The sequence below is a fragment of the Pagrus pagrus genome (assembly GCF_965226575.1).
Source record: "Pagrus pagrus genome assembly, contig: HAP1_SCAFFOLD_33, whole genome shotgun sequence".
Classification (NCBI taxonomy): Eukaryota; Metazoa; Chordata; class Actinopteri; order Spariformes; family Sparidae; genus Pagrus; species Pagrus pagrus.
This window is the reverse complement of record NW_028175430.1, coordinates 159,669-186,887: the sequence shown is the minus strand read 5'-3', so window position 1 is coordinate 186,887 and position 27,219 is coordinate 159,669. Positions and strand designations below refer to the sequence as shown.

Here is a 27,219-nt window from a genome sequence, read left to right as displayed (position 1 = left end):
GGACCCTCACAAAGCACTCATGACGTACAGAGCAACTCCTCTTGCTCATGGAGTATCACCTGCACAGCTCCTGATGGGGCGAAACATTCAAACACCCCTTCCGGTGAGTCCAAACACCCTCACACCAGCCTGGCCGGACTTAAGGGCTTTTGAGTTGAAAGACCAGGAGCTGAAAAGACAACAGGCTGAGGGATACAACAGACGACACAGAGCACGGGAGACACCACCTCTCAAGCCAGGTCAGAAGGTTTGGATACGGAACACAACACACACAGGAGTCGTCTCTGGCTCAGCAGGGACACCACGCTCTTATGTGGTTCAAACCTCCACCGGCAGTCTCCGGAGAAACCGTTCTCACCTGAGAGTGGTGCCTTCATCGTCTAAGGACCAGCCAGACTCTGCACAACACACCAGGGCTGGCAGGGAAGTCAAGCCTGTGAAAAGACTGAATTTGTAGTTTAGTGTTGTGTGTATACATGGAGCAGAATAAACTCCATACCACAACAGAGAGGATCAGGCAGTCTACCCTACCTCTCAGTTAGGTTATGTACTTACCTTAATGTTCAAAAAAAAAAAAAAAAAAAAGAGAAAATGAGATGTGATAAGTGATGTAACATTGAAATCAACCAGTTAATCTAACCAGTTTACATATATGCTCATGTTTACAGTGATGGTTAACATGTCATCTGTTCCCCTGCGTAGAAGGTAAAATCTGCATTAGGCTTTAATAGCATATGATTTCAGTTTTCTATAAAGAAGTGGAAAGTCTCAGTTTAAAGGGGGAGATGTAGTGAGCAGGTTTGGATATGTAATGAGCGCGCATGCGCAAGTGTTCAGATAGGAAGTGATGCTTCAGTAAAGAGTCAACTACACGTCTTGGTCTCTGGTCCGTTTGTTGTATTACGAGGTACAAATAAGTACAAGACACGAATCACCTCAGAATTTGATGAAATTGTTGAGGAGTATGGCATTAGCAACAAAATAAGCTTCATTCTGACGGATAACATATCCAACATGAAGCGGGCCCTTAAAGTGAGATTGCCAGACTCAGAGCAACCTGAAAGTGACAGTGATGACCTTGATGATGAAATGATGTGGGAGGACGTAGAAGACTTTGAACAGCCGTGGTCATCAGGTGAACGCTTGTCTTGCTTCGCACACTCGCTCCAACTGGTCGTCAGTGATGGCATGAAAGAAGTGAAGGTAATTGCAAGAGCCATTGCTAAGGCCACCAAGTTCACAACCCTGCTTCACAGCAGTTCTAAGGTCAGAGACATGTTTGAGACCCACTTTGGGGCTAATAAATCTATCCCGGCAGCTAGCAATACCACAGGGCTGTCACAGAAATGTGCAGCGAATGTGATACAGAAAATATTGCGTTTTCAGTCCGAGAATGGGCCCAAGCTGAAAGACCTTTGTACTGTGCTTGAGCCTTTTTCTGAGGCAACAGACCTCACAGAAGGAGATATTGTGGTTACCATCAGCATGTTGGTCCCCACCGTCCTGGAACTTACCTCAACAAGATGGAAGTGCAGCTGCCGCAGATTGTGACAATAGTTAGAGCACTAAAAAAGTCTTTAGAGAAGAGGTTCTCAGGGATCTTCAGATGGATCAACATGGAGCAGGGGGATCCCGAGGAGCCATTTAATCATCGGATCTACTTCCTTGCCGCCACCGGCATAACTTTTTTAAATGATGATGACCCTTGCTGCTATTGTGTCACGTGATTTGATTGGCTGGTTTCGCACGCAGACGGCACGTTACATTTGACCTTTTGACGTTGCTTGGCGTAGGCTATTAACCGCTAGCTTGCGAGTTAGCATCATGGACCGATTTACTTTCGTTATCCCAAAAAAATGAGTGAGAGTGGACGATGGCGGTTGCGGCGATTCACACACACATTCCAGCGCCAGCATGGAGGATAGAGTGATGGTGCCAAACGTGGAGAATGAGAATGAAGGGGAGGATGAAGACAAGGAAGAGGCATTAACTGGAACGGCGTCAGCGGAATCAGCGGCGACTGCTGCATCCGCAGAGGGTTTATTTCCAACAACAACAGACTCTGACTCTGAGACCAGAGGTAATGCTAACAGACACGAAAATGAGAACGGTGCCGAGATGGAAGGGCGTGCTTCAACGAGCGGTGAAACTGTGGTCACGGGCGGCAGGAATCTTGGTGGCCCTGTGGATTTGAGCCAAGACCCAGCAGAGGGACCGAGGCGGCCTCAACTCCAGTCATACATGCGTCAGAGATTTGGATCCTATTCCCAGCCAACTTTAAGGAGTTTTAACTACTTGTGGTTCAAACAGTATTCGTGGCTGCAATACTCGCTGTCAATTGATGAGGCCATTTGCCATGCCTGTAGGCATTTTTTCCACCACCTTGGCCATGGGCCGAGTCACACAGAAAAGAGCTTCACCCATGCCGGGTTCACAAACTGGAGAAAAGGAGCAGAGAAACTGGCTCAGCACAATGCAAGTGCTTCTCACAGACTAGCCATGGAAGGATGGTGTGAGTTTAAGGAAAAACAGAAAAGCGGGTCGAGGATTTTGACGCACCTTGATACTGGACATAGCAAGATTGTACAAGAAAACAGGCAGTACATGCAAGCAGTGGTGGAGTCACTGCAGTTTACAGCTTGTCAAACGATTGGACAGAGGGGGCACAGAGAGGATGAGCAGTCCACCAACAGAGGTAATTTCCTTGAACTGTTAAATCTGCTGGGGAAATTTGACAGTACTGTGTCAAAGAAATTATCTAGTGGACCCGGTAATGCTAAATATGTGCACCATGATATTCAAAATGAGCTGATTGATATTATGTCCAGCATGGTGAGAGAACAAGTAAGCAAAGAGGTTAAGCTAGGAGAGCACTTTGCTCTAATGGTGGATGAAACAAAAGATGTGAGCAAGAAAGAGCAGATATCTGTTGTTCTGCGTTGCCTAAATAATGACAACATTCATGAGGAGTTTCTGGACTTTATCCCTGCAGATGGCTTGGATGCACAGTCTTTACTCAAGTCAGTTAAACAGACATTGGCTAAGTGCAACATAGACAAAAATGCATGCATTGCACAGTGCTATGACGGGGCATCTGTCATGTCCGGGTGCAACAACGGTGTCCAGGAAAAATTTCGCCAAGAAGTGCCACATGCACTTTACATCCATTGCGAAGCGCACAGACTAAACTTAGTTTTAGTTGACTGTGTGCATAATGTGAAACCATCTGCAGAATGCTTTGCAACAGTCCAGATGCTGTACAACTTTTTTTCTGGGGCAGTGACACACAAGGTGTTCATGGAGAAACAGCAAGAACTCGAGCCCACTAAACGAACAGCAGAACTGAAAAGACTATCAGATACCAGATGGGCCTGCCAATATTCTACACTGTGGGCAATAAAAAGAACAATCCCTTATATCTTAGCAACTCTTGTGGATGTGAGCAACCAGACGAATGCTCATAGAGCTACTGAAGCGAAATCACTGATTGGACTTATTGATGCACAGTTTGTTCTGCACATCTATATGCTGGAGAGCATATTTAGTCTCACAAAAACCTTATCTGATCATCTACAGGCCACAGATTTGGAGCTGGCATCTGCCATTGACCTGGTCTTTGCAGTTGTTGATGCCCTCAATGACAAACGCAATGCTGAAACATGGACAAAAATCTGGGACTGTGCCAGTGACATGTGTGAGTCACTTAGCATTGACATGCAGCGCCCACAAGTGAGGAGAAAAAAACAGCCCCGCCACCTGCTGGAGTTTGTGGTGAACAGCCAAACAGGATCAAAAGAGCCACTGGAAACTTCAGATGACTATTGCAAGCACTGCTTTTCCCCAGTAATCGACAGATTAATCAGTGAATTGAACAGGCGATTTTCTTCTGAAAGCTGCCACATTCTGAAAGGAGCAGCAGCTGTTAACCCCAAACACAAGACATTCATGGACAAAAATGCCCTTTTGCCCATGGCTAAACACTGTAGAGTCTTGGAGGAAAACCTTGGAGCAGAACTTCACCAGGTAAAAAGACTTATTGTGAGGAAAAAACAAAGTGGGGACGTTGTCAGCACCACCCATGATGTGCTGGTGCTATTGAGGACATACAAGGATGCTTTTGTCGACCTGTGCAAACTTGTGTGCATCTCCATGACACTGCCCATCACATCAGCTGCATGTGAGAGGAGTTTTTCCTGCTTACGGCGTTTAAAAACCTACCTCAGGAACAGAAGTGGATATGCCCGAACCAGCAATCTGGGTGTGCTGGCAATCAGCTCCAAAAAGGACCAAAGAACTGGATGTGGATGCAGTCATTGACCGCTTCGCAGCTAATCACAACAACAGGCGGATCATTCTCTTATGACTAGTGAGTACACAATTCTTTTTTGACAGGTCTGAATTATGCTACTTATTGTTTGTTAGTTTCAGTGGAGCCCTAAAAGGAGGGGAGAACAGAGGAGGATGGGAGTGGAGAGGAGTTTATAGGACACACAAGAGGAGTGACACACAAGTTATGTAGCCTGTAACAGTTTATTTTGTTAGATGGCTTTGTATATTTAACTATATACTGTGCTACATTTGTTGCTGCTCACAGTTGCACTATTTTGTAAATCTACAGATGTTCTCTGTGGTGCTTGTTAAAATAATTCACAGTGCTTATGATGTTACATGTTACAGCCTGAAACACAAGTCGGACAAGATCTGGAACCCTTTCTATTTAGTTTTGGAGTGATGGTGATCAGCTGCTGTTTTTGTTTTGTGCCGTCATGTTATTTGGTTAGGGGACATAAATACTGGGTTGATTGTATGATTGTTTTGATAATTGAAGTAAAGCAAAACACAAAACCCTTATGTACAGTATATTAATCTGGGATCAATAAATCTTATTATTAAGATTATTTTTTTGGTGTTTGTTGTGTCAGAATTCACTAGCACCTCCTATAAACAATCCGGCCCCCCCCCATGGACCCCCCAGTAATAAATCTCTGGAGCCGCCACTACTTGTCCCCAGTTTGGTTTGAGCTGGGTAGATTTAGATGTCCATAATGGGGACATCTGTCTGGTAGCTGAAGTCCGTGGTATAAAGTGTGACGAGGAAAGGAGAGAGGACAGTCCCTTGTGGAGCCCCGGTGTTGCTGACCACAGCATCTGACACACAGTTCCGCAAGCGCACGTACTGTGGTCGGCCAGTGAGGTAATCCACAATCCAGGACACAAGGGGGGGATCCACCAGCATCGCCGTCAGCTTGTCACCCAGTAGAGCAGGCCTGATGGTATTGAAAGCACTGGAGAAGTCAAAGAAAGTGACCCTCACAGTGCTCCCCGGCATGTCCAGGTGGGCGTGGACACGGTTCAGCAGGAAGATAATGGCATCCCCGACTCCAATCCGGGGCCGGTAGGCGAACTGGAGGGGATCCAGGTGCGGCCTGACCATAGGCCTGAGCTGCTCCAGGACGAGTCTCTCAAGGGTCTTCATGATATGTGACGTCAGTGCCACCGGTCCGAGAAACCACTGGGCTGCGGCGTCTTTGGCACTGGAACGAGGCAGGACGTCTTCCATATCACAGGGACCTTCTGGAGGCTAAGGCTCATGTTGAAGACACGATGAAGCACTCCACAGAGCTGTTCGGCGCAGGCTCTGAGAAACCGTGGGCTGAAACCGTCAGGGCCTGCAGCCTTACCGGCGGGGAGTTTGCTCAGCTGTCTCCTGACATGAAGCGGTGTAAACAGTGCAGGTCGAGGAGGGGGAGAGTTGGAGTCCACAATGAGAGGAGGCCAGGTAGCATGGGAGCCAGAGTAGGTGTGAGGAGTGGGGGATGGGTGTGAGGTGCTCAAGAAGTTGGATGGGGTGCTAGCAGGAGGAGGAGGGGGGGTCTGAAGCTGTGGTGGCTGGAGACAGTCAACAGGAGAGCCAGCAGGGGCCAGGGCTGCAGTGTCAAATCTATTGAAGAATAGATTTAACTCATTGGCCCTAGCCACACTACCCTCAGCTCCACTGCTAGTTGGTCTGAAGCCGGTAATGGTCCTCATACCACTCCAGACCTCCCTCATGTTATTCTGCTGGAGTTTCCACTCCAGCTTCCTTCTGTAGCCGTCCTTAGCCTCTTTGATCTTGACATTCAGGTCCCTCTGAATGTCCCTCAGCTCCTCCTCTTTTGTAAGTCAAGGCTTGTTGTTTGGGTAACAGCGCACAGTCCTTGCTGGGACAATGCCCTCCACACAGAAATTAATGTAGTCCGTAATGCACTCAGTAAGGCCATCAATGTCCTCTCTGTGTGGCTCACAGAGTACATTCCAGTCAGTCACCTCAAAGCAGCCCTGCAGTGCCTCATAGCAGTCCTCTGACCATGTCCTCACTGTGTTTGTGGTCACAGGCAGCCTCTTCACTAGAGGCACATAGCAGGGGGTGAGAAGCACCAGGTTGTGATCTGATCTTCCCAGTGGGGGGAGAGACGTGGAGGTGTATGCGTCCTTTACATTAGCATACAGCAGGTCCAGGGTCTTCTCCTCTATGGTTTTACAGGTCACATACTGGGTGAATTTCGGGAGTGTTTTTTTAATGGAGACATGGTCGAAGTCACCCGAGATTATAATGAGAGCACTCGGGTGAGCAGTCTGTAGTCCGGCTATTGTCGAGTGGATGACGTCACATGCCGACATCGGGTTAGCGGACGGTGGAATATACACAGCCACGACAATAGCATGTGAGAATTCATGGGGTACATAGTAGGGACGGAGAGCCACAGCTAACAGTTCAATATCCGAGCTGCAGATGCGGTCTTTGATAGTAATGTGACCAGGATTGCACCACCTGTTGTTCACATAAACAGCAAGCCCCCCTCCTTTGCGCTTACCGCTCATAGTGCAGTCCCTGTCAGCCTGGACAGTGTGGAAACCCTCCATGGAAACATTGTGAAAACATTGTGAAACATTGTGCTTATAATGGCCTTTGAATAAATATATGGCATCATTGGCCTTTGAATAATATTTGCATATCGTTGTGATTGATTAAGCATTAGGCCTATGCCATTTCAGTGATGCTGATATTATACGGTGTAATTTGGCTACTATAATTGGAAATAATGCAATTTCAAGTTGATAATTGTGTGTATCTTTTATATTTAAAATTCACGTTTCATCTACAAATTAAGTACAATTTAAATCATATTTAATTTAAATCATAACATGTTTCCCATAGACTTTTTTTGAGGTGCAGGGTGGTGTTGGAGGCTTGTTATTTTGTTAGATGACTTTGGGACTATAGTCATGTCAGTCCTTAACAGCACTCAAGAAGTCAATCCTCAAATAGTGTAGAAATAGCGGTCATGCAATTGCTACACATATTTGATGCATTATGATACATGCACTGTCTCTGTATTATTGTGCCTGTAGTTGAAATAATACAATCTCATATTTATACTAAGCAGCTGAACCCAATATGGTGCTTATGTTCTACAACTCGTGCAAAATGGCAAAAAAAAATAGTTTTCTTTTGGTCTCGGTCTTGAGCTGAACTAGTCTTGGTCTTGACTTGGTCTGCCTTGGTCTTGGTACTCGATACTCTCTGGTCTTGGTAGTGTCTTGGTCTCGGTTTAGGCAGTCTTGACTAAAAGTCTAGTTGTCACACATCTTGAGAACAAGAAGCTTAGTGGGGACATTTCACACACCCCGTTGTCATCATTTATGGGGACCAGTTGTCTCCAGGTCATCAGAAACCTCACACAAAGTTTGTACTCGTACACCAGAGTAAAAGTGCATTGTGGGGACGTCATGAATTTCCCTGATTAGAGCAATATTTCTGTCCAAGGAAAATGTCTACTAAAGTTCAGATCTATCCTAAATGTCCCTTAAATCATCTGCCTTATGGGTGCAGTAGATCAAACTGTATGGCTCACCTGATTCACAATAGATTTCCCTCATATTGACCTTACTTGTTGCATTTACTTGCTTAAAGATAACAGCACTAAAAGAAGACTCAGAGACTCCAGAAGTTAACATCAACTATGAACGTACCTGTTGATAAGTGTCCTGTGGACAAGAAGCATCAGTTATCTCCATCTCTGTAACGACAGCATGGTTGGAGCCTGTGACAGGAGGAACATCCCTTGTGGTTGTGGTCGTCTGCAATGATTTCATGGAAGAAAAAAAATAAAAAATATGTTAAGCAATTGGTCAATTTGATGTTAACACTAATAATATTCAATTAGAGTAATACATTTCCTTAAGGACTTAGCTCTAAAGATAAAGACATGCCTACACACCAGACTTCAGAGGAAAACAAACACCCAATTCTACTGCATTTTTTCCTACAATTACTTCAGCTATTGTGTGCTGTCACACATCTTGAAAACAAGAAGCTTAGTGGGGACATTTCACACACCACGTTGTCATCATTTATGGGGACCAGTTGTCTCCAGGTCATCAGAAACAAAAAAAGTTTGTACTCGTACACCAGAGTAAAAGTGCACTGTGGGGACGTTGTGAATGTCCCCGATTAGAGTAATATTTCTGCCAAAGGAAAACATGTCTATTAAAGTTCAGATCTGTCCTAAATGTCATAAATTCGTGAAAGTATTCATACACAGATTGATTAGATTTCATTTATTTTTCAAATGACGCTACATTCAACCACCATGTTATTCTGAGACAATAAACCCTACACACTTAAACACTGTGCAGTTGTGACACAAACTTGCATTCGCCATGGGCAGTCATCTCCTCCATAGTCATATGTAATTTCCTCACCTTCCTTTATGTCACATAAGTGTGGTCTTCCTTCCACATCAATTTTTTTCATCTTACAATTTGGATGTCTGTGTTCATTTTTATTTATTTATTTATCTATTTGATTAGGACAATGCATATTAATCAACATATCAGCGAAAAGCATCAATGTAAATATGCCGGAGTTAGCACAGTTGCTAAATTTTATCCGTTGTCCTAAGGCAGGATAAAACATGTAGAAATCTTACAAAAAATAAGTCTTGCTTCACATCAAAGTTAAAAGTCCATACACAAAGTAGAAAAGAAGAAGTGGTTACCCATGAGAGCATCATCATTAACTAAACACCCAAATAAACCGTCTTCTCTGGAGGCATCAATACTTAAAAAGGATAAAAAAAACAAGTAAAGGGAGGGGGAAAATATTACAGAAATGAAAATAGTCTCCTACAGGTCCTATACAATTATTTGTTTTAACTTTGATACATTTCGAAATGTATTTCATTTACATTGCAGGATCATATTAGCAGATGGCAAAATGGCGATCACTGATTGTGCAAGCCTGTATGTCAAATTTAACAATGTATATAACTATAAAGCAGTATAGTAACTGAAAATCTTACCACCATGTTTTCCCTCTCCACTTGAATGCAAACAAAAATGCAGAGCATGAGGAGTGGTAAGAGCTTCTTCTCCTCTGGGCTTTGTCATCATCAATCAAATCTCCCCTGTATTCAACTACAAAGTCTCCTTTGCAGAATGAACCTTGGGTGAATAAACCACGTCCTGTAAGAAAAAAATAAGACAAAAAAAAAAATTATGTCCACTACAATTGTTTTTTGATCTGTTGCTTAATGTATTAAAAAATACACACTGTAGATAAAGAGCGAGAATAATGACTAATTTGAATTTATGAAAAAGTGGTAGTGGTGTGCTCATGCCCTGTCTTTATACTGTCAAACTCAAGAAAATGCTGGGGCTCTTAAAGAAAAGGGTCAACATGAGAAAAAAATGTTTTCAGCCACGAAGCTGCTGCTGAGGTGATACATGCAGGCAGTGCATCACCTCAGCAGAGGGAGGAGGACAGGGTGAATGGCTGTTACTGACTGACGTCTGTATTCTTTATCCTTTCTAAACTTCACTCAATATTATGATTTTAAGGAATATGTATTTATGTTTACCTACATTTTGACTCATTTCCAGTGATATATTAGTTTATATAGTGATGTTCCTGCTGTTAGCTTTACTGTTGCTGCTCTAGAAACAATAAATAATAATAGATAAAAAATTCTTATTATCTGTTTAGCACATAAACAAAAACATGAGTTCACTCAAGCAATACAGGCAAAGGCACCGAAGCAACAAACACTCGTGGATACTTTCCAAAGGAAAAAGAAATATCCTCGAGTCAGCGACATGGCAACAAATATTACAGAGGTCATTGAATTCATCGCTCCGGATAACCAGCCCACCTCTGTGGTAGAGGATCAGGGTTTACTTACTGACTTTGTTTACTTGTTGTTTTTGTTAAACTAATGAAAACCAATGTTGCAATAGGGTATGCAGAATAAGAAAGAGCCATATGAAAGTATTTACTTTGTTTCAACAAAATAAAAAAAAGCTATTAAGAACAGCTTGGATGCAGGTGTTTTTTTTCGTAATGCAGCTGTATTATCTAAGAAAATATTGGGCTAAGTATCGGATCGGGACTTGGTATCGGCAGATACTAAATATTAAAGGACTCAGATCGGGATCAAACTGCAAAGAAATTAATAAAAAATGAGATAGCTTAGGCATCAGTTCTAGTAAAATAAGGTTACAGGGTTTTAAACAATATGTTACCCAAGTAGCATATGGACTCTTCCCCTTAGCAAACTGAAAAACAGCAAGCGTAAACATTCCATTTTTACCATCTCTTTTTTTTTTTATTGTGCTATTCCAGCTCAATTTCTGTTAAATCCAGCTTGAATTTAGTTGTGAAATATTGAGTTTATTGTGTAATGAAATCAATCAGTACAGTGGGGCCCCCAAATCCTTCATTTAACATATTGTTCATTTATTATTTTCTTCTATGATATATATATATACACATATATTCTCTGAATTTGATTTCCACTGGCATGATTTAGGTTACACATCCACTACATTCTTAATTAATATTCTAAGCAAAACCTGGCTTGCTACACTGTTTAATGACTATAACCAACCAACACTAAATCTTCGATATTAACTGCGCCTCGTCTGAAAAGCATGGCTCTAAAAACTTTGCCCACTTCAATATGGTTGGATTATCGTAGCCCACATAAGCATGACTTCCGGTCAAATTGTGATCAAGTCAAGTGCATTGTGCTGCGAAACCAACCACCCATCCCCCCACACCAGGTGTGATGGACTCAGTGAATATAGCCGCTACATTCCTACCGTGGCAAACATAAAATATAAAAAATAAATAAAATAACTGACACCCGAACATACAAATGACCTTAATTTTAACGAGTCAGTCCACCCTGGTGACCGAAAACTCTGATAACTGTCTTTATGGAGTAAGATAGCTATCAAAACGATGTGTGCATGATTCTAACCATTCGTATTTGTAATGTTAAACATTTGTATGTCAATAAAATTGTTGTACACAAAATTCTGCTGTCATATACGCAAGTCTGAGAAATTGTTTGGGTTAGGATTGTTTTTATGTGAGTATGAATCTAAAAGCTGTAGTTACAAAGTCTAGTGAATACAACTCTAATTTCTATGACTACGAAGTCTTCACTGTGAACACGAATTCAAGTTTGTGGGTACGAGTAGAAAAGTGTTGAAATGACGTCACGTAGGTCACAGGCAGGTCACAGGGGAAAATAATCGAACCCCGATTCCTCCAAATGTGCATGCGCCAAAGGCAAAGATGGCTGACAGCAGTGGACCGTGTGGAGGTGCCAGCTCAGGTGAAGCATCGCAGGTAAAGTCAATAACGTGTATATCCAATATTTATTTCATGAAATTGTACTATTTAAAATAATATACAGTCCATGGACTTACAGACTTACTGCATTAGCTTGCAAGCTAACGACATGGCGGTGACGCAGTTAGTGCTAGTATTACTAGCATAAGAAGTTGGCTTGTGCTAGTTAATTAGCACTGACCTGCAAAATATGAAATAATTAATTTGTGACATAATGTTGATCAAAATACGACTTTTATCGATTTATAAATTGTGTCGATTGGCGTACAAATCTGTCCTTCGTATAAGTCCGGTTTCTTTTCCTCTTTGCTAACCCTCCTCTCGGTCATGTGCATTTGTTTACAACGAAGCCGGCGGAAAATCAATCAGTGGATCGATGGATTATCGTGCACTCATTATGACGTGTATATTTGTGTAGTCTTATCTGTCATAAACAAGAGGTTACGGGTTACGGGGTGCGTTTGTGTTGCGGTGCTGCAGAGACGAGAGCTGGGACACCGGGTCGGAGGCTCCATTCTCCATGTAACAAGTTACAAGTCGTTTATTTAACCAGCACTTTAACTCTGAAGCTGTTTAATTAAGGTAAAAATGAACCATAAGGCAAATATCCCGCATAGTTCCTTTTTAGCCTCTTTCCATCTGTGCTCCTCTGATCAGAGCGGCGTCCCTAGCAACGGTCTGTTATACAGAAATAACAGACCGTAAAATGCAGCGATTGACAACATTCAATAGAGCCCTATAATAATAATTATTATTTGCCTGCAGTCAGTTGCTTGAGATCAGGCGCACAAGTGTGGTTTGCATGGGTACAGACTGGCTTGCTGCTTGGTGTGGATGCTGACCCAAGCTCAGACTTTAAGAAGAAGTTAGTTTGCAGGCATTCTGTACAATCGTGAAAAATACCCATGTCTGTAACATTTGCTATTCAATTATGTCTTTCTTCTCACTCAGGTCCAATTAAGAGACATCATCAACACAGCACAAAATCTGGTGTTGATGTTAAGTAACAGTGTACCAGCGAATGTCAGGCCAGTCAGACAGGAAAATACAGGAGAAGCTGCTGTCAGACAGGAAGCGCAGTCAGTTCCAACAGTGAGGCCTCAGCAGGCAGTGCAACAACTTATAAGATCTCAGAACAATGGCCCTGGACTGTCAGTGAAACAAGAAATGGCGCGGTAGGGTACATGGGTCATTTATTGCACTCCCATTTCAGGCACATTTGGACAAACTAGGTCCCTGATTCTGATTCAGGCAGAAGGCAGAGAAACAGCTGCAGATGTTTTAAATTCTGTTATTTACCTTAGAATATTTTCTGGAGCTTCAGACCATCACCATGTAAACTATTGCATAAAACAAATTTACATAAGCTAACAGAATCATTTAGAATGTAGATGTCTTCTGAGTTAGGTTGGTTTTGTTGATGGAATATAAAAGATAAGAATAATAGTATGCTATCTTTTTAGGTCTTTTCCAGGATTCTTTCAAAAGGAGGCAAGAGGCAAAAGGCGTTTTGCACCATTTAGGGCAAAAGAATCTGGGAAGAGCTTTTCGGTGAGGTTTTTTCTTCTTGAAAAACAGTATGAAAAAACACCAAAAGGAGAAGAGGAACTGCCACTCATGCTGGCTGGCCTTGGAAAACGTTCACTATCCATATATGAAAACATGACACATTCAGAGGTACGCTACCATTCATTTACTGCCTTGTGTCAAGTCATGTCTCAAGGGAAAAACACCCATCTTAGAATTCATCTTGACGCATGATTTAATTAATATTTGCATGATGAAATACACAGCAGTTCATGAATATAAGTCATTGCAATAAAGCTTTAACTATGCTTTTGTTTCTTAAGTTTTCAGATTTGCTTGTAAGTGCATATCCAAGACTGGCAAATATCTGTGGTGGCTGGATGCTGCACAAGTCCACAGGTATGTAGGCGTATACACTGGATTAATGTTGTTTCAAAATACTCTCTATATGAGTAGTTACTGTATATTCAGGTTTGTTTAGTATCTCTAATTTTTCAATTTTAGGTGGGGGTGGGCGGCGGAGCTTGGTTGTTATACCTCCAGATCTACAAGGATACACTGGCCAGCAGCTAAAAGCAGTGAGCGGGAATGGAAAATACACATTGTACATTTCTCCTTTACAAGAAGAACTTGATACAATTCCATTACCACCTGAAGCAAAGGAGTTTGAGAACATGCCCAAAGCCCAGTGTACAACCTGCAAGAAAATGGTTCCACTTCAGATTCTTCCAGTACACATCAAGGAATGCAAGACAGAACTTGTAGATTTGTCCTATTCTGCTGAAGAGGTATGTCAAAGTCACAGCTTCACAGCTGTTTATATTGAAAAATGAGATGTTATTCTGTATTATGCTCTAAACACTTGCCTATTATTATTATTTGTCCCCCCCCAGGAAAGCTGCAATGAAGAACATGAAGATGAATTCCCAGATTCTATTTGCAACCTGACAGACAAGGTGAAATTGTTTGTGCCTTCCTGGTAAATTAAGATATTAATCTCTGGAATAATGTAAGGCTTTATTCACATGCCTTGTGAATTCTATTTTAAGACAGCAGAGTGTCCTGTGTGCAACAATGCATTTCAAGTTGACGTAATTGAGATCCATGCAGCCACATGCGGATTACGGTAATATTAATGATTTTAGTGTAACTTTTTTAATGTATACCTACGTTCATTTGACAAATTACATATAAGGAGATTACCTTGCAAAATGTTATAAGTATGCAATTGTTTATGTCAAGATGATTTAGGACAAGCTGTTTTCTTTATGTGTGCAGACCTTCAGATAATTACGGCCGTGAGTCAAGTGGATCAGTACCAGTCAGTCAAATCAGTACCTTTCAAAGGTAATATTGTACATTAGGTAATTATGGTGGCAAATTATTTCATCTGGATAATATACGCTTTAAATAGATACTGCAGTATCAGTCATCTTTTTCCTGTTGAAAAGCTTTGTAATATGTGTGGAGTGTGATTTTTGTGACATATTTTGCTCTTATCTTGACTTACATGAGGCCTGCTCTCACCCCTTAGAATTTCACCAGTATAGGAGGTGTGGCAATTGTTGTACCATGCCACACCCTAACAACCACCTGGAATAATTGTAGCAAACAGCTATAAAATTATACAGACAGTATAACCATGTCTAATTTTATTTTTTATTCAAATGCTCAGTGTTGAGCAAGAAATAAATAAGTAAATAAAGCAATAAAGACATGTTGGTGTCTATTTTAATGTTTAATTTTTGTCTTTTATTTTTAATTCCAGTTCTGAGGAAATCTTGGATTGGCTCGCTTGTCAAGTTAATGAAACAAACACATTTTCCATCTGTGTGTCGCGAACTGACCTCTTCAGCAGAGGCATGCAACAGTGGCAACGGCAGAAGAAGACATCGCCCAAATGTAGACTTAAGGTCACATTCTTTGGCGAGGCAGGCATCGATACTGGGGCCCTTAGCAGAGAATTCCTCACAGGTACAAATGTTTGTCTATATTTCATTTCACAATAAGAGAAAATTTGTGCACATCAAATTCTTACAAGGCCAGGTGCAGAATAAAAGATAAATCGAGAACAAAAAGGAAAGGAATTATCCGCACACTGGATATAGTTCCGAGAATTTTTAATGGACTGATGTGCGTATAATTTCTTCTCTTTCCTGTTTGTCCATATTTGTCAAATCAGACACACTTGACACACTGTCAACATCAACAGGGGGCCTCTGGTGGTGTAGTGGGCTCAAATGCTAATTAAATGGGGGGGGGGGGGGGGGGGGGAGAGAGACAGAAGAGACCTTTTGAATTTCCTGTATTTGCTGTTTTGCAGAAATGCTGGCAGAGATCGAAAACAGACTCTTTGTTGGAGGGTCAGATAAGAAAGGGAAGAATCCTGTTTATTGTCTCAACAGTTTGGACTCTAACTACTTCAGGTGTGTAGTTAAATTCCTCTTGTGTGTTTTCTTTTAGCATATTAATTGCAACACTTCTTAACCCTGTTTTATATCATTGTAAATATATTCAGGCAGTTTATATGCTGTGTTGTTTTGTTTTGGTTAGGAGTGCAGGAGAGGTCATGGCAGCTAGCCTGGCACAAGGCGGACCTTGTCCTAACTTAATGCGCGAGTGGTGCTTCAGATATCTCTGCTCCGGTGACTCTGACAGCATACAAGTGTCTGCCAGTGATGTAACAGATTTCGAACTGTCACAGCTTATTGAGAGGGTAAATACAACTTTAACAAAGTTAGTAATTGCATTAACCGCATTATGATATGGCGTGCACAATTACTTTTTTGGTTTGTTGCCTTTAGGGAACAATGATACAATGCAACTTAATTTCACTTGACACCTACTCTGTTTTCAGATAAACAGCGCCAGTAATGACAACATCAGTGACCTGGTAGACGATATTGTGCCCTGCGGATACACTGGAATCGTGTCTATTGAAAAAAGAGACATCATGATAAGGTATGTTGGTGACATTTTTGGGTTTCATTTAGGCAAGGGTGTATTGTACAAGAATTTGTGACTTGAATTAGGCTACTTGTTTGGCCATGTCTAAAACATGGATTACAAGTAACATGGCATTGGTTTCATGCAAAGCTGTGTTGTTAAACTTCTTTACATGTCACCAAATAATAATAATATATATTTTCTTTTTTTAAATAGTAGTTTTGGCTTTTTTCCCCCCCTACACCCAACAGGTTTACCACTAAAGTATATTCTCCTGATGAAACATTTTGTCCATTAGAACTGTCGTACTTCACTCCACCATGAGAGTCATCCCAATGCTCGACCAGCTCAGAAAAGGCCTGCAGCTGTATGACCTACCAAAAATCATGAAGACTCATCAAGACCTCTGCCTACCACTGTTTGTTCCAGGGGAAGATGATGAGGTATATTGTTACGTTTTAGACTGCTTTTAATTGAGCATAAATGTCTTTTGCAAGAATTACAATGTTTATGCAGACTGAAATGCACTTCCTTCTTCTTAAAGGCAGATGCAGCCTTCCTTCTGGAGAGGAGCCGTCCTGTCTTCAGTGAGATTGGTTCTGCCAAGCACCAAAAGGAAGTAAACATCATGAACTTTCTCCAGGACTACCTTCAGGAAATTGAGGATTCTGGTATGTTTTAGCCAAGATAGGGTAATAAAGAGATTAACTTTTTCTGCTATCCTGCTGTATATTTTATATAGTGCAGTGTAAATGGTTAATTGATTCAAACTATACAACCCATTAAATCTAAGCGTTTCTGGAAACTTGATGTCACTATTTAAAATGAATGTAATTGATTAAATGTAATATTGTGACCTTTAGGATAACAGTTTCATTAAACTAGACATGGAGGGCTAACAGATGGATGACTTGCATAGTTATATTGACAATAACAGGGTGTCTGAACAATTGCCACAACAGAATGTCTGTCATCCAGTCACAACAAATGCAGCTTTTGTTAAAATATCTATGTAGTTTCTGCTTTGATTTATCAAATGTTCTTATACTCAAAAAGGTCAATATGATTTGTGTATATGTAAGGGATTTTATCAACTTGAAAACTAAAATGTATTATTTCAATTCAGACTAACATTGTGTTAATCTCTTCATTAAGAACAAGAGGGCCCCAGCAACAACAGCGTTACTCCAGAAGGCTTGACTGTAGGACGCATCATGCAGTGGATGACTGGACAACGACACAAGCCTGTTCTGCCAAGCGAAAAGAAGGACTTTGTCATAAATATGAAATTCCATCATGACTGTGACACACAACACACTGTTTGTTTTCCAACTGTAAGCGCCTGCAGTCGTACAGTCACATTCCCTTCAGCTCACCTGAAAACATACAGTGAATTCAAAAACATTTTGACACTAGCCATATGCCACGGGCAAACTTTTGACAGGGTGTAACCACTCAGTGTAAAGGAAAACAACCAGGTAACTGCGACATGTCAGATCATGTTTTATTCTTTTGTCATTTTTCTGTGACAACTTCCTGTTTTCACTGTTACAAAACCATTGCTGTTCTGTTAATGATGGTTTACTCCAAAGTTAGTTTTTACCTCCATGTTACTCTTCAGAATACCCACAGTCATTTTTTGTTTTGGAGTCAAGTTTTGGAAAAGTCACAAATTTAATTCTGATGACTGTAATGCAAATTTCATGGGAAAGTTTTCATAAAAATTTTGGGGACTCCTGTCTCATTAAATTGAACAGATGTCAGAGCAAGCCTTTTTTGAAACAAGTAGACTGTCTGCAAATGTTTAACTTTATACCATTAAATCTTTTGCAAGGTCGTGTTACATCTCAGGTATTTCTTGTTGCCATTAGACTTTCAACACACTGAACCATTGTTATGTAAATGTCTCTGCCAAATGATTCTGATGAGGCCAAGGGATTTATCATGGACTGTACAGTTTCCATAATGTACAGAGTCAGAGGGCACTCAATTTCCTGGACTTGAACTCCATATGGTTCCTCATGCACAGCATCAAACATCTCCCAGTCAGTTCCAAATAGCTCCATGTTCTGGGGGGGGGGGGGGAAAAAAAAATCTTTTTAATATTATTTTGTACAAAACAGCATTTGTTAGCCTGACAGAATAACTGCCCGAGTCATATTTTAAGATTTTAGCTCCATAATGCACAGTGAATCAGCAGTGGTAGGGGAACTAGGTAGATATCATAATTTAGCCAAAATATGACTTAGGCAATTAAAGGTATAGTTAGCGATCATAATCCGATGCACTTTTTGTCAAAATCACCATATTTCTCCTCACTATCTGCAAGCGGTCACTTCTAAGAGCATGCTGAAAAAAAAATCCAGTTTCAATACACAGCCTGGGCTCTGAATTTCATCTTATAAATATGTGGCTCGGACCGAGCCAGCAAAACATGGGTCCACCCCCTCGAGCATTGGACAGTCCGGCCTCCACCATGTTGGTCAGCTATGCTGTTTCTACAGCCGTTTCCATGACAATGCGCGTCCATGAACTTCGGGGGTGGAGCCCGGGGTGGAGTATGAAGGGAGGGGTGGGTCTGTATTCGTTTACACTTGAAATATCAACAACCTCTACTGGTTTTCTCCCACATCGCTAACTACAACTTTAAGTTATAAGGTTAATGATTTATAAATATTTTAAAAACATACCAAAGCACACACTGACATACACAGGCATAGTGCAGTGACAACAGAAAACATTTAACCAGAGAATAAAATGTGTATAATGTTCAAGCAATCAGAACATGGAGTACATCTATCATAAATTTTGCTTTGCTGACCTACTTTATTTGTGTGATCACTCCTGAATTTTAACCTTCTACTCCTTCTACACTGTTGAAGATATTGACCTCATTCAAATAACAATAACATTTTTATTTAAACCTAAGCCTCCACATATTCAGGTTCAAAACTTGTCAACTGCACTTTGCCTTTGTAAACAGCGCCTCGAGTTTAAGCTTCAACAAACCTGCAAATCTTCGTTCGGGTCACAAGAGTTCTTCATGTGACCCAAAACCCAGAGCTGGTTTGGGGAGAGTCCACCTTCAGACCGTAAAGGATGGTTGTCCCAGCCTTCTGTGAAGGTGTGAAGGGCCTCTGCCAGACGTGGAAGGAAGACATAGTGGGCACAAAACAGATGAACAACATCTGCCAAATGCAACAGGCCATCTTCCTCGAGACTGTGAAGAACTTCATAGTAAAGGTGTGTCACGCTGGTCCAGACGTCTCGCCACAGGCGCTCTATTCTAGATCAGAAACAAGACTTATTCAGCTGAAAAGTAATAATTTAAATTACTACTTTACAACAATAATTTCCCATTTTACATCTTACTATTGATATACTGTAAATTATGTGAATTTTTTATTGTTACCTCTGATTATGTACACTCCGCCCAGCTATGAAGCTCCCTCTTCCAGCGCCTTTAACAGTGAACATGGTTTCAGCAATTGAGACGTTTTCAACGCCTTCATCGCCCCTGACCCTTGAAAATACATGAAAGAAATGTTCAGCCAATAATCATTACAACAAACTGAATATTATTGAAATGAGTAATTAGGGCATGGAAACAATAGCCCAAGTTTATATCATTGTTTACCTGGACGGCCAGCCAAAGTTTTCCACTGCCTTCAGAAAAAATGAATGAGCAGTGTTTGAGCGGTTATTTGTTGCAGGTTCCAGATAGAAAATCTGTATAGAAAGACAGTGTTTGAATCTGCAGAAGCAAAATATTAAGGCCTACAACACATAAAATAAATAATCTTCATTGATCCCCAGGGGAAATTTCAGGAGTTATTATAGCAACAGCAGTAAAAGCAGGAACAGCAATAGATAAAAGTCAGGAACCATAAGCAAGCATAAGCATAAAATAAAAAAATTGATAGTAATTGAAATAAGCTTTCTGACACATTACATCTGCACTATGTCCCTAAATTTCTAGATTGGCATATGTATTCTCTGGGTACAGGGTTTCTACAGTCATGACAGACATGGAAATTCATTGGAATTAAAAAAAATGTTTAGTAAAGTTCTGAATATACAATGTTTTAAAATGTTTATTCCCTGCTCTTCTCCTCCTGTACCTCCTCCTTTGTCTCCTCCCACCTGCCTTCTTCATCCTCCTGCTACTCTTGACCTCTCTTTAAACTCCTCCCTTTCTTCTCATTATCTTCTCCTCCTCCCCTCCCTCCTCCCGTCATATTTTTTCTCCATATGATTGGCCAGTCAGTACTGCTCCCTATGATTGCCATCTGGGTGTATCTACTTAAAGTGATGGAGTAAAATATGATAAACATTATGAAAAGTTTTGAAAATTCATTGTTAATAATGTGTGTGAACCATGTGGGTAACATGCAGTTTATGAACAGTGAATACATGAACACAAACATGTACAGAGATAATAAAGCACTGTAATAAAAGGTGACAAACCTTTCTCGAGTACCCATCTATTGCACCAAATATGACGATGTTGTACCTTGAAAACAAAATATGAAATGACAATGAGCAGTCACCCCCCCCCCCCATGAATAAATACGTAAATAAATCTTAAATAAGTCTTACCGTATAAGCTTATGGTTTGTGTCCACATGGACTAATGACAAAGGCCCCTGCACAAAGTATGTCCTCCTTACTATGCACCCCAGCCGTGTCATCCTTTCCAAAACTCCTGGAGCATCAACTCTGTGCATGGACTCCTTGATGCGATCCCATTGAACTCTATGCCCATCTGCTTGCAGACAGCCTTTAACCATTCTATATCCTGCATTTGGGATCCTGCTTTTTATGGACTGCACAGCATCATCCAATTCACTATCAGTTAAGCTGCTGTATGTAGACCTTGTGGACAACCCAAGTTCACGCATACGCCGGAAGATTGTGCTTTGGCTGACACCCAACAGATTTGCGATGCAAGACACTGGTAAGGGGAAGTTGATGAGCCGGGACAGAAGCTCCTCAGAAAAAATGAACTTTGGTCGGCCTCGTCCTCCAGCTCTAATAAAAGCACAGGGACTCTCTTGGGAAACAGCTGCGTGGATCTTACTTTGCAGGGATAAAAGACACTCCACAATTTCACCTGGGATGTTTAAAGTACTGGAGGCAGCCGTCAGAATAAATGCTTCTTGATTTACAATGTACTGCAAATAGTCCAAATTCAAGTGCGGTTGATTTAACACATCTGTAATCCTCGATTTCAGACGTTCCAATAACTGAGTAGCCACTGGTCCCTGTAAACGACAAAATACAAGTTTGATGCATTAAATGCCACTGTTAACTTAGTCGTTTAACAACATACAGTACTCTATCAATTCCACATAGGCTGGACAGACATTCAAAATACTTTTGTATTTTTAGGCAAAATGAATATGCCAATCATTAGCTTGCAGGTTAAAACAATAACTCTTAATTATTATAGGGCTCTATTGAATGTTGTCAATCGCTGCATTTTACGGTCTGTTATTTCTGTATAACAGACCGTTGCTAGGGACGCCGCTCTGATCAGAGGAGCACAGATGGAAAGAGGCTAAAAAGGAACTATGCGGGATATTTGCCTTATGGTTCATTTTTACCTTAATTAAACAGCTTCAGAGTTAAAGTGCTGGTTAAATAAACGACTTGTAACTTGTTACATGGAGAATGGAGCCTCCGACCCGGTGTCCCAGCTCTCGTCTCTGCAGCACCGCAACACAAACGCACCCCGTAACCCGTAACCTCTTGTTTATGACAGATAAGACTACACAAATATACACGTCATAATGAGTGCACGATAATCCATCGATCCACTGATTGATTTTCCGCCGGCTTCGTTGTAAACAAATGCACATGACCGAGAGGAGGGTTAGCAAAGAGGAAAAGAAACCGGACTTATACGAAGGACAGATTTGTACGCCAATCGACACAATTTATAAATCGATAAAAGTCGTATTTTGATCAACATTATGTCACAAATTAATTATTTCATATTTTGCAGGTCAGTGCTAATTAACTAGCACAAGCCAACTTCTTATGCTAGTAATACTAGCACTAACTGCGTCACCGCCATGTCGTTAGCTTGCAAGCTAATGCAGTAAGTCTGTAAGTCCATGGACTGTATATTATTTTAAATAGTACAATTTCATGAAATAAATATTGGATATACACGTTATTGACTTTACCTGCGATGCTTCACCTGAGCTGGCACCTCCACACGGTCCACTGCTGTCAGCCATCTTTGCCTTTGGCGCATGCACATTTGGAGGAATCGGGGTTCGATTATTTTCCCCTGTGACCTGCCTGTGACCTACGTGACGTCATTTCAACACTTTTCTACTCGTACCCACAAACTTGAATTCGTGTTCACAGTGAAGACTTCGTAGTCATAGAAATTAGAGTTGTATTCACTAGACTTTGTAACTACAGCTTTTAGATTCATACTCACATAAAAACAATCCTAACCCAAACAATTTCTCAGACTTGCGTATATGACAGCAGAATTTTGTGTACAACAATTTTATTGACATACAAATGTTTAACATTACAAATACGAATGGTTAGAATCATGCACACATCGTTTTGATAGCTATCTTACTCCATATGTCTTAAGCTGACTGTGACTGTTAGCAAGTGCTAATTTATGATACACCTGTGTTCGGCAAGCGACCTTTAAACAAGAAAGCCGACAGTTTTAGTAAATAAAAAATGGCTACACAACGCATCAAACTGTCATGGCTTGTCATGGTTACGCTACTGTATATTTTAATGAAATACTTAGTACTTACTGAACACGCTGCTTGTTATACCCTGTTTCATCGACTTCAGCGGTGGCACGGCGCTGTAACGCCGGCGGTTGTATGATAGTCCACTTCCTGTTAGATTTCACATTAAAAGCCTACCGGCGGAAGTGACAATGTAATGGCGATTTAATGAAGGGAAGGTAACGTGCTACTCAGCGAATTAAACGGGTTTCCTAGTCTGGTCTGCAGGGGCTTTGTCACAAATCATTTTGCTTGCCATAAGAGCAGATATTGAGATCTCATATCTCCCATTAACATATATAAATATATATTTGTTTTCCCCTTTTCATTGCTTTTAGAAATGGAATCATGGACAATATAGAAAATATATACAAAACAAAAATATATAACAAAAAAAACCTCTTCAGTGTCAAAGTGAAAACAGATTTCTACAAATTGATGTAAATTAACTGAATATATATAATGTAAAATAAGTGACTGCATAAGTATTTGCCCCTTAAAGTCAGTATTTAGTAGATGCACCTTTGCCCTCAATACAATCACTGAATCTGTGTGTGTGTGGATAGATCTTAATCAGGCCTGCACATCTGGACACTGCAATTTTACTCCATTCTTCTTTGCAAAACTGCTCAAGCTCTGTGAGGTTGAATGGGGGTCGGGTGTGAACAGCCCTTTTCAAGTCCAGCCACAAATTCTCTATTGGACTGAGGTCTAGGCTTTGACTGGGCCACTCCAGAACATTCACCTTGTTGTCTTTAAACCATTTCTGTGTTGCATTAGCTGTTTGCTTCAGGTCATTGTCCTTCTGGAAAATAAATCTTCTCCCAAGTAGTAGTTGCAGACTGCATCAGGATGTCCTCCAGGATTTCCCTATATTTTGCTTCATTCATTAAACCCTCTCCCCACAGCATGATGCTGCCACCACCATGCTTCACAGGGGGGATGGTATGTTTGTGGTGATGTTCAGTGTTTGGTGTCTGCAAAACATAGCATCTAGTATGATTCATTTTGGTCTCATCAGACCAAAGAAACTTCTTCCAGTTGACCTTGGAGTCTCCCGCATGCCTTTGGGTGAACACTAGTTGAGGTTTAATGGAGGATGTAACTACAGGTGTGTATCTATCGCGAGTCTCGTTGATTTTGTTTGGCACGGCTTCCGTAGTGCAAACGCTGTGAGGGAGACTAGCGTGAACGCGGGAGCATGCCTCCAAACAAATATAGTATAGTGACTCTTTAGGCTAGAAAAATTTACTAAATGACGTTGTTTCGAGTAAACTCTGGATGTCACCACTTCAGGACACTTGGATTGCAGCGGAAGAGCAGTATGGAGGAGCGTTAATGGCGTTTCGGACGCCATTAACGCTCGTTATATGGATTATTGCTGCCGGAGGGTACCCCCGCGGGTCTCCAGCTGCACTTTGAGGAATAAGAAACTACACCGGACTTAGAGTGAACTTTTCCTTTAAAGGTTTCAGTAAAAAGAAAGGAATATTTTTATCATCTCCCTAGTTTGTCAATGGACACACCATAATTAATAACTCATTAAACTGCTAGTATGGATGTACGTTTGATTGTGTGATTTTCTCCCTAAATCTAAATAACCGCAGAGTCTGACACTTAATTGCTCGACAATCTGCTCTAGGATTGTTGGACAAATGAAGACAAGCATACTGTGTATTTAACACTGAAACCATGCTTAACTGTAGCCATCATCCTGGTGTTGTTGTGCTCACATCACACGAGGCACCATAATGTAGTGCTTCATGCAAGAGTTTTGGGTTAAATTTGGCTATCAATAATAATTAATGATTATCAGGGACAATTATTAATTATGATTACTAATAAGATCCAATTTACATTAGATCACCTTGGGGCACCACCCTTGAAGAAGGGAAAATAAAGCCAATTCACCAAATCAGTCTCAGGAAAGGTACTAAACTGTTTGTAACTCTGATTAATAATTAATTTAATAACTACAACCAATATCACCATAACAGCTAGTAATATTCGAAGGATTTTGGAGCTCTTGACAGAGTAGAGGTTGGCAACATTCACTCTTGTACAATATTAAATAGACAACATGTGGGTTAAAAAGTCTTTTATTCAACACAAAGATGAAAACACACTAACTAACATGTACTATATACAGGTGTGTGTGTGTGTATGTGTATGTGTGTGTGTGAGTGTGTGTCTGGCAGAACAAAGAAACAATGGTGGTCACTGATATCACATGTGGGTGTGATATGCTCCAGGCTTAAGGAATGTGTGTGTGTGTGTGTGTGTGTGTGTGTGTGTGTGTGTGTGTGACGTGATGCCAGGTTATAGAAGATGGTTTGTTGCATGCAAAGACCCTGAGTCTGTGTGAAGCATCATTCGACTAATGTCAAATTAGCCGTCTAGGAAAGCAAACTACCAATAACCTGACCTGAGATCACAATAACACTCAAACAGTGGACACACATAAATTGAACACATTTGCATTACATCAACCAGAGTTTAAAGTCCTGTGCTTAGCCGTGCTATGCTATGCTATCTAAGCCCAGTTCAACGTTACCAGTCTTTGAAGAAAAGGTGCTGGTGGTTGCAGGAGAACGTTGAGATTCCATTGTTGAATGTTGTTCTTGCTGTGCAAGGACTGATGAAAGTCGGCAGAGGAGGAAACGGTTCGCTCCTTTCCTTTGCAGGGATAGCGGCTCAGTGCTAACTTGCTTGATGTTCCTCAGATTGTGAAGTTAGCTGGCAAGCTTTGCGTCGCAGCTGCTGGTGCTAACTGATCAGGAATACTGGCAGGACCTCGTGTCGCTGCAGTGAGGAGAAGTTCTTTGGGCCTGCTGCAAATGAAGCTTGCAGCTCTCCGCAGCTGTTAGGCCCAGAAGAGATCTTGAGGGCAGGCAGCCCCGTGGGGGGGGGGGAGATGGAGAGGAGCCCTTGAGGATAAGAAGTTGGAGGAGAAGAGAGGCGCGAGGAGAAGAGAGCTTGTGGAGAAGAGAGAGAACAAAGGAAGGCGCTGGAGTTTTGACTCTCTGATCAGAGAGTCTGTCACCCTGACCAATAGTAGCTCAAAGCTGAATTTTGCACCTAGGTGTGAAGAATGGGGAATTCTGGGACACTGAGTTCAGTTCAGAGTCCATTTTGAAATCCACAATGAATGACTTCATCTGTGGGTCCCAACAGTGTTTATGCAAGTATCTGTGCATTCTTAACTAAATTTGTTATTGCTGTTAAACATAAACATAGCATAAACATATAATTGTTCATGTAATGGGTCATATAGTCTTACTACGCCTCCTGCCCCTCTCTCTCTCTTCATAATACCTAACACCCTGTTGATGATACTGCACAAACTAACAAAGTCAAGCCTGTGCTTAATATGCTTAATACGAAGTGACAATAGAGAGGATTTCTTTTCCTCCTTATTCATCCTATCTCACCACCTCTCTCTCCAGAGCTTCCTGAAAATCCTTCTCTCTCCGCTCCTGGTACAGCTGCTTTCTGAACAGGCGTCACAGCCCTGACTGCTGCCAGGAAGAGCAAAGTCTCCAGGCAAGGGCTGACCACTGGAATAAAAAAGATTCTAATCAAACATAATGTCATGTTTCTAATGTATGATTGTAAATATTGCTATAAAACTCCTTAAACTAAATTAAAAAAATACATAATTCTACTTAAATGTTAACATGGAAATGTTTTTTTTCTCTTTCGCCTTGATGAGGAAGCAAAGCCATAAGTAACCAGTTTCTTCCTGTTCATCTCAAACTGGGCTATTTAAGTCTGGACCATCTGCATGGACAAAGTGGACAGACTTTACAATAATAACAGCAAGACAAACAAACTCATGTCACTCATTTGTTTTCTTCTTTGTTTGACATGTGAAACAAATGTGCTGGGAGAAAAGTTTGTTAAACTTTAGTCAAATTAATCAATTTAGAGGGCCATCAGTTGGAATTCCAATTACATCCTGACAGAGAAAGTGACTCAGAAACAAAATCCCCTCTGTGAACAATGACAGGTGTTGAGCAATAACAAACTTGAACTTCTGCTTGCCTAGATTTAAGGTCCATTTTCAGTGAGCATTAGCCTACAAAACACCGTATATCTCATCCTGTCATCAAGGCAAAAAATATAAACGATCAATATTTAATGTGGATCACACCTGAGCTTCTTGTGCTAAGCGTTGCTTCTGATGGTGACGCCTCTCTCGGTTGAGCTGTGAGGTGTACAGAGGAGGCTTGGGAACCTGGACAAGAGTGGCCTGGTTACAAGTCATGATGTCATTGTGCTTCCAGTGGCACACCT

At 41.2% G+C, this 27,219-nt stretch overlaps 1 protein-coding gene and 2 long non-coding RNA genes across 8 annotated transcripts in view; 1 reads left to right on the top strand and 2 right to left on the bottom strand.

Annotated features, from left to right (window-relative positions):
- The window catches only part of LOC311253688 (uncharacterized protein), a 46,344-nt gene extending 23,303 nt beyond the window's left edge, over positions 1–23,041 (bottom strand). For all 6 annotated transcript variants that reach the window (XR_014621809.1, XR_014621810.1, XR_014621811.1 and 3 more), the window contains exons 1-3: positions 22,948–23,041; positions 9,345–9,507; positions 8,014–8,121 (exon numbers count right to left, since the gene is read on the bottom strand). Coding sequence is in view for 3 of the 6 variants with exons in the window: in XM_084384186.1 (XP_084240312.1) it covers positions 8,014–8,045 (32 nt within the window). In the remaining 3 variants the exon portion in view is untranslated. The remainder of the gene's footprint in view (positions 1–8,013; positions 8,122–9,344; positions 9,508–22,947) is intronic.
- LOC311253695 lies at positions 16,499–17,548 on the top strand. The gene is made up of 3 exons (XR_014621817.1): positions 16,499–16,596; positions 16,698–16,824; positions 17,309–17,548. It is a non-coding gene; the product is annotated as an uncharacterized lncRNA (long non-coding RNA).
- LOC311253690 lies at positions 17,631–19,872 on the bottom strand. Its single transcript, XR_014621814.1, has 4 exons — positions 19,791–19,872; positions 19,566–19,676; positions 19,163–19,439; positions 17,631–18,222 (listed from the first exon to the last, which is right to left on the bottom strand). It is a non-coding gene; the product is annotated as an uncharacterized lncRNA (long non-coding RNA).
- Positions 23,042–27,219: the final 4,178 nt, after the last annotated feature.